Source organism: Quercus robur, chromosome 9 (assembly GCF_932294415.1).
Source record: "Quercus robur chromosome 9, dhQueRobu3.1, whole genome shotgun sequence".
NCBI lineage: Eukaryota > Viridiplantae > Streptophyta > Magnoliopsida > Fagales > Fagaceae > Quercus > Quercus robur.
The window spans coordinates 25,251,860-25,259,604 of NC_065542.1; the positions used below are offsets into that span (position 1 = coordinate 25,251,860).

A 7,745-nucleotide genomic window follows, 5' to 3' on the forward strand; every position below is an offset into this window, starting at 1 on the left:
CAAGAGGAGAGAGGAGAGAGAAGTGAGATTAAAAATGAATAAAATATAAAGACAAACTTGCTACACTAATTTCTCTTAATACAAACTTATTGTTTACAATTGCTCAAAAATTTTATTAATACACACTTGGATAAAACTCGATTTGAGGGTGTGTGTTGCTAAAATAGCCATTTGGGAGTTTACACTGAATGCTAATGCTCTTAAAAGAAGAATAAGGTACCCGCTTTACAATGCTTCAATAATAAAGCCTCTCTAAAGCATTCCTCAGTTATGCTGGATTTTGTTGATTTTGCAGCAATTATGCGCTTGCGTTTTTCTTCAAGTGCTAAGATATCTTTATCGATTTTATCAACAGCATCTTCTACTTCTTTTATAACACGAAGACCAAGGTAAGCCTCCACAACTCTCTTCAAATGGTCGAAGGCAAATTGAATTTTAAATTCTGCGAATTGTAATATCCTCAAGGTTGTCCACCACTCGAGAAGCAAATCTTTTGTGATATCCTCAACCATAGTGTTTATCATGCTATATATACTTTCACATAACATGTTATATAAATACATTCTTACCCTTGGCCTTAACGTGGACATGGCACTAATATCCCCGTGTTTGGAGAGCAAGGGCTCAAGGATAGGGGCCAACCTCTGGATAATCATGTAATCCCTAACACTAACTACCTCTTCTATAGGAGCCCACTCAAAGTTAACCTCGGGAACCTTTTCTACACTCTTAAATGGTGTAGGAATCTTTGCACCACGATCAAGAAACTTCATGACTTGTGTGTAATTCTTGTTAAAAAGAAGGAAAAATTCGAATTCACTATCTTCATCGTGGTCGTCTTTTTTAGCGGTATCTTTTTTCGTTTCTGCAATCCTCAAAACACCATTCAATTGCTCGATCTCATCTTTACTCCAAGACTTCAAAATATCATACAAAGTCACAGTCGCTTTGACTTGTTCTTTCTTTTGTACCATCTCCTTCGCCTTGTTTTTGCAAATCAACTTACCAGAATGTCCAAGAGAACTCCTTAATTCTAAATCTCCATACTCTCCCTTTAGTGATGATACTATCTAGACACCAACCAGAGATTAAGTCAAGAGTATTATTAGATTAAATGAATACGTTCACCATCTCTTAACAACTTAAATTTCTGGAAGAATTATTAATTTAACATAGCATCATTTGTTACCACCTTATCTCTAATTTAAGCTTTTAGAAGAATAAGTAGTTTAACAAATATATAATAAATTAAGACCATAAAAAATGTTATATTGGAATGACTTCCATTAGGTCTTAGCTAGTAGCTAATAGGTTATGGTTTTAACTTTGAGATCTTCGAAAACAAAAGATTGTATATCAAGTTACCTGTGAGAAGACACATTGAATTTCAGCAACATAATGACATTCTGCACAATAATAAACGGGTAATTGTGGATCTCTTTCTTCCTCACAAGCATGACAATAGAATTCATCTGTCTCATCTTCCACTTCCTCTTGAAGCGGTGAATTTGTAAGGAAGAGGGAATGTATATTATGATCTTTGTGTTTAACGGTATATGGTAAGGGACCACAAGAAAGATGCAGATTGAGATCACAATAGAGACAATTGAAGTCATATGATTCACAAATATTGGATTTGCAAGCGCTGCACTGAAGTTTATTGCTCTCTATATTGTCGTCCCGGAATTGTAGAAGGTGAGTGTGACCTTCGTATGTTATGGCAGGCATCATCATAGTACTGCATTCAACATGCAAACAAAAATGGCGCGGTTTGTTATTTGATATGATGAAATCACAATAGAGACAAATGTAGAGGAAATAATCGGTGGTAGACTTGCGACAGGCATTGCATCTATCATCAGAATAATTACTCTGACCATCCTGCAGGGTGAGAGGGTGGTATGGATGGAAGGGATGGCAGATCTGTTGCGGGAACTCCAGGCATGATTTATGAAAGTAAATCTTCTTGCAGAATAACGAGGAAGCTCTGCCACTGTCACAAACATAAGTAGGACCTGTGCAGCGTTTGTCACATACACGGCAATGCATAACCTGTTCTTGATCATCGGCCTTACGGAGTGACAAAGGATGTCCGTGAAGGAAATGCTGAATCTGATCACTTTCAGGTTTGATGCAATCGATGGTGGTGGGCAACAGTAAAGTGCAAGGAATATCCATCACAAAATCTTTGCATTGTTCACAGCTATAGTACCAGACCCGGGTGAATTTTTCGTAACAAGCTTTGCAAGTATTATCTTCTTGATCTGATAGTGCGGTAGAAAGGGTGAGAGGATGGGGATGATAGAAGTGTTGGATCTGTGGCGGCAACTTCCTCTCAAAACATGACCCATCATGGATAATTAAACGACATGGGATGCAACCATAGGTTGAATGATGATGATCTGAGCAGTGTGATAGGCATACGGTGCACTTATAACGCTCATTGGCAGGCACCTTGTCAAGGAGTAGCAATGGATGGTGGTGGTAAGGATGTGTGAGAAGTTGCTCTTTCCATTGCCCTCCTTCTTCTATTACCTTTACCGTCATAAAAGCGCATTCACGATCAAGTTGGAAATTGCAATCTTCGCAGCGATAGACGAACCCCTTGTAGTGCTTAGTACAACCATCGCACTTAAATAAATCACCATGGTGATAAGGGTCATGTGGCTTTAGGGTAAGTGGGTGTGGTGGGTGAAAGGGGCTTTGAACATGTTGCGGAAGCTTTGCACATGATACGTGTAGGCTGTATCTACATCCCTCGCTGCAACTGTGTATCAGACCATCGCAGTATTCTCTGCTGCAAACGTAGGCCTGACCATCACAGTATTCTCTGCATGCCTCGCATAAGATTTGATCACCTCTCTTTTTGTTACTCAGCGATAACACATGATAAGGATGATCGAAATGTTTTATCTTCTCCATCTCCATTATTTTCCTTCCGAAATCGCCAAATATCAATACGAGCTTTCATTTAATATACGAAAATAAATACAAGAAGAAACTTGTGACTTTGATTCCTTCCTTCCTCCATTGTGTCTGTTTCTTCTATGATTTTTATTAACAAAGTTTGCTTATTCTCTTTATTTTTTTAAATGGGCCAATCGGTATTTTTTTACCTTATTTTCGTGAGAACAAAATGGATTTTATTAAGCAATTGGCCAGCTTCCGCCTAGGTGTCAAGGAAAAAAGATGTGAATTTAAAAAACGTAACTTATTTAAGCCATGTTGTATTGATTCTTAGGATGTTTGTTGCTGAGTGCAAGTAACCTATATGCCGATTCTCAATTCTATTTTTCTAATTTCACCATTTAATTTTGATTCCTAACAACTATTATGAGATGCCATCCATTTTGCTTTATTAATATTTTTATTCCAAAAACACAAGTCCCCCCTTCGTAAAAGTTTATTGTCCCACATCATAGTATTATCAAACTACAGGCTCAAATATTGAAGTGATCGTGTAATTTTCTTTCTTTTTTTCTTTTTTAAATTTTAAAATCATACAATAAACTATAGGGTGTAAAGTAAAAGAAATTTCAATTTTAAATTAAATGTAGGACTGTTTGAAATTGACCCATGGTTCATTTGGATTGAGAAAGAGCAATGTAGAGTTGTTGGAAATAAGCCCAATTTTCCGCCAACTCTACTCTACTCTCCCTTGCTCCCCTCCCTCCCTCCCTCCCTCCCCCCTCAATCCAAAAAGGACATAAGGGGTCTTTTTGCAACTTGCACTTTTATTTTTCTTCAGATATTGTAAAAATTTATTGACTAAATAAACAGGAGACAATAAAATGTGAGCTACCATGTTACAAGCATCTTGAGTTTGAAAGGAAGCAATTTTAATCTAAGCATCTCTACAGCGTGTCCTCTCAAAAATAGTACAAGGATTGAGTTACTTGAGCTTTGCTTTCTCATCATTTTATTCTACCATTGCATCCACTGAAGCTTCAGTAGCTGGCATAGAAGATTTTCTTTTGTTCTTGCCTGAAACATATGCACCTGATATTAGTTAAAAATTTACCTAAAAATGGTCCATATCAAATAAATAATCAAATAACTTGGAATGGCAGCAAGGATATGGCATTATATCAGAAGATCTACCTCTACGCTTTAGTTGTTTAAGCTTCAGACTCTTCTTCATGTGAAAGGCGGTTGGCGTTTTGTCAGTGTCTTGCGATGTGCCTGCTACCAGAAGTAAACTTAGAACAACTTGAATTTAACATTCAATGCAAGGTATTGAAAGGCAAAAGGCAACCTTGCCAAGGCCTTGTATTGCCCAAGTCATGAGTCAACAAAAGGGCACTAGCCCAAGTCAACTGAAATATTATAACAAAAAAAATTTAAATGTGTTGCACAAAGAAAATTAGGACTATCAAACGATTTCAAAATAAGATTAACATGGTTAGGCTCTATTAGTTATTCTAAAAATAGGGTTTACAACAAGTTTCTACTATAATTTAATTAATCTAACAATAAGTTTTACAACAAACTTTTGTAAATTAATTTATCTAACAATAGGCTTAAAGCAGTCACCTTACTCGCCTGGGCTCTAAAGGTGGCCTCGCCTTAGAGCCTTTAAGGCACTTTAGTGGCACCTTGCCTCGCCCAGGCTCTACAATGATTCAATGCAATGTGGATAAGAATGACCTACATATTGTAACACTTTTCTAAGATGCATATAGATGAAGAAAGCAAGTTTCCTGTGTTTCTTAAGCAATTACTCTAAACTAAATGTAAGGGGAGTTGGTCTCAACTCACCAATGCAACTTTAGAAATAAAAAATAGAAATTTATAACCATATGTGCTATAGCACTTCAATTTCAGAAAAATTAAAAGGCGTCTCAAATAATACCAAGTAGTTAAATCTAGTTCAATCACATGTTGATTCACATCCACCCAATTTGCGTCTAATTCATTAACATCCATGGGCAATCCAAACACTAATGCAATTTTTGATTTAAAAATATAGGTCATGACTAGAAAAATAATTTCAAAGTGTGCAGAAAAACAAAAATGAACTAGTAACAATTCAACCTCTAAAATAAATTCTATGAAATTTCCCAACACCATTCACCCATGACCCAACTCAAGCACAATCGATTGTGTTCCCCACATTATTCAATTAGGTCCCCTTGCAAGTGCAAGATTGAAGGTGAGGTCTTGGGTTCAAGACCCACTCGTTGGGTGTGTAATTTACCTATAAAAAATAAAATAAAAAGGCCATCATTTGCCACTTAATAAGGCAATGCTTAGGATAGGACTGCTCAACCTGGATGCAGCATATAATGACTATCCTAATATACTTTGATTCACTCATGAAGTACTACTAAACAACATCCCCCCCCCCCCCCCCCCCAAAAAAAAAATACATAAATAAATAAAAACCATTAGGCAAGTGAAACCAAATTCTTTTACAAGTCTCTAACCGAGTTTAAAACACAGGCACGGGTGTGTATCCTTAAGTGTATTAACATAGCGATTTTCAACTAAGATCACCATTCCATATCATAAACCATAACCAACCACGCCCTGTTGCAGAGAACCAAAACCATCACCTGACCTGACTACATTCACCATCAACCATGTTTTACAAAGGGCAACAAACCATCAAGCATGATATGGGTGCTAGTTTTATTAAGCACATACACCTACTTAGTGTTTGCTACTAATTCTCAAAGAAAGTATTACCCAACACTAGAATCTTATCCAGCCTTACCAAATGCAGCTTTCTCATTGTTTGCAGCTCTTTTATTTATATTTCTAAAGGCCATTTAGATTATTCGACATCAGAAAAGCCCATACTAATCAGTTATCAGTTGGTAATTAACATGCTAATAAAATTTTAAATCCATCATACAAAGGAAAAAAACAAACAGTAAAAGGGTTTTGGGAAGTACCTTGAGATGCTGCCATTTCAACATCTTCCATGCTAACTAGACCCTTCTCTATAGCATCCTTCTGCTCCTGATTTTTTTCAAAAAAAAAAAAAAATCTTAAAAACCAATAAAAGACACCAAGGTACAAGCTTTTAAAAAAAAATTAATTTTTAATAGAATGAAAAGAAAGCAAAGTCTAAACATAAAATTACAGAGAGAGAGAGAGAGAGATGTACTCTGCGCCATTTCTTCAAAAGCTTGCGCTTGCGTTTACCGGAGATAGAGAGAGGTTGAGGCCTGTTCTTGAGCTTACCAGTGGTAGGGTCTCCATGAATCGCTCTCTTTCTCTCTGCTATTTGAGCTCTCCTCCTCCTCTGCATCACATTGAATTTCGCCATTTTTCTTTTTCTTTTTCCTCTTTTCCTAAAACCCTAATCTGAGAATATCTCTTTCTCTGCCGCTACCTCTTTATTATTCTCTGTCTATTATTCTAGGGTTGCTCTTGTTTCCTCATTGGGCCTTGGCCGTCCATTTAGTTAAGCCCATATTTCTTCTCAAATATGATGCTACCAAACACATTGAACTCGGGTCAGGCTTCTTTGTTTGTATTTACTACAGTTTTAGCCCAATATATTCGCATCTAGATTGGGCTCTCTGCTTGGGCCACTCATTTTTAACCTTCTTTTTATCTCTTTGTTTTTTTCGATGACTGTAATTACAATGGGATAAATTTCCAGCTTTTATGTTCAACTTTTTTTTACCTTATTTGTTTATGCAGAAGTGTATTAGCTTTTTTTCTTTTACTTACAATCATACTTTGACCCAGCCTTGAATGAAGTGTTAGATAAAGAAGTGACAAAAAGACATATACTAAATTACATAAATAATGTTACAATCATAAAAATTTTCATAATATTTTTTCACAACAATTGAGTACGCAAGTTTATATCGATTCTCATCTAACCTTATTATTGATATTATTTTTTTACCTAATAATGACAATTTGCCACTTCAACGATTGAGAAATTTTGTCCCTAAACTGATTGAGCTTACATTTCTAGTGTAAAACACAATGGGATAAAATTTTCTTTCAACTTTTCTAGTTATGTTTTTTGTTTTTTGCTCATGTTTAGTTAAAAATAAAATAAAATAATCCTTATTTGCCTCACTTTTCTTTTAGTACAACCATACTTTAATCAACTATCAAAAAAAAAAAATCAAATAAGAAGCAATCCAATGCATCAATTCTTAAATTTTGCTATATATTTTCATCACCTAAAATTGTGGGGCCTGCATAGAATCATTTTTGGGTAAAGTACAAGTTTTGTCAATAACCTTTACATTGTCTTTCAATTTGATCCTTATCCTTTCAAATGTGTCAATTTAATCCTTAATATTTTAGAACCATATTAAAATAGTTCATACCGTTAAGTAGTAGATGGAAAATACTAACATAACTAACGATGATATTAAAATATTATTTTTATGCCATATAAGTTGCCACATAGGATGCCACAAGTCCTTTATTTATAAAAAATTTAAAATTAATTTTTAGATTTGAAAATTTTTCAACACAAACACACATTATAAACTTAGAAAAAATAGAGGAAACCCAATTAAGTAGGACCTACACCCACTCATCAAAAACTCACCAAGAGATTAACCTCACCGTGTCATGACCATGAACTCTCTCGGCATGTCTTCCAAGCCCCCATAATATGCAAGTAATTCAAGTTATCTAATGATGCAAATCATGATCCTCCAAATGCCAAGCAAATCAACTAAACATCATCGTCACATACACCATTAGCAACGTAACCCCCCGAATCTCCTCCTTCATGAACTTTGACAATGACCCAATTGACCTCA

The 7,745-nt window shown here is 35.6% G+C and overlaps 2 protein-coding genes across 3 annotated transcripts; both read right to left on the reverse strand.

The window, feature by feature from the left end:
- Nucleotides 1-106: 106 nt before the first annotated feature.
- LOC126700035 (uncharacterized) lies at nucleotides 107-3,646 on the reverse strand. Its single transcript, XM_050398013.1, has 2 exons — nucleotides 1,366-3,646; nucleotides 107-1,070 (listed from the first exon to the last, which is right to left on the reverse strand). Exons 1-2 carry the CDS (start codon nucleotides 2,926-2,928, stop codon nucleotides 201-203), a joined length of 2,433 nt encoding a protein of 810 aa, XP_050253970.1. The 5' UTR covers nucleotides 2,929-3,646; the 3' UTR covers nucleotides 107-200.
- Nucleotides 3,647-3,751: 105 nt separating this feature from the next.
- LOC126700037 (uncharacterized) lies at nucleotides 3,752-6,345 on the reverse strand. 2 transcript variants are annotated; one of them, XR_007646978.1, is made up of 5 exons: nucleotides 6,113-6,345; nucleotides 5,898-5,964; nucleotides 4,534-4,612; nucleotides 4,102-4,182; nucleotides 3,818-3,984 (listed from the first exon to the last, which is right to left on the reverse strand). XR_007646978.1 is itself a non-coding variant. In XM_050398015.1 (4 exons), the coding sequence occupies exons 1-4, from the start codon at nucleotides 6,272-6,274 to the stop codon at nucleotides 3,920-3,922; spliced, it is 375 nt and encodes a 124-aa protein (XP_050253972.1). In that variant the 5' UTR covers nucleotides 6,275-6,341; the 3' UTR covers nucleotides 3,752-3,919. The 2 variants fall into 2 exon arrangements, 1 of the variants encoding a protein (XP_050253972.1); XM_050398015.1 differs by lacking the exon at nucleotides 4,534-4,612 and having other exon boundaries at nucleotides 3,752-3,984; nucleotides 6,113-6,341.
- Nucleotides 6,346-7,745: the final 1,400 nt, after the last annotated feature.

What these genes read in the sequence shown, in the direction of transcription:
- LOC126700037 (XM_050398015.1), bottom strand. Translation starts at nt 6,274, where the DNA reads ATGGCGAAATTCAATGTGATGCAGAGGAGGAGGAGAGCTCAAATAGCA. An exon ending in TGAAATGGCAGCATCTCAAG is followed by an intron (nt 4,183 to 5,897) that starts GTACTTCCCAAA and finishes TTCTGGTAGCAG; the next exon opens with GCACATCGCAAGACACTGAC. An exon ending in TAAACAACTAAAGCGTAGAG is followed by an intron (nt 3,985 to 4,101) that starts GTAGATCTTCTG and finishes CATATGTTTCAG; the next exon opens with GCAAGAACAAAAGAAAATCT.
- LOC126700035 (XM_050398013.1), bottom strand. Translation starts at nt 2,928, where the DNA reads ATGGAGATGGAGAAGATAAAACATTTCGATCATCCTTATCATGTGTTA. An exon ending in TTCAATGTGTCTTCTCACAG is followed by an intron (nt 1,071 to 1,365) that starts GTAACTTGATAT and finishes GTTGGTGTCTAG; the next exon opens with ATAGTATCATCACTAAAGGG.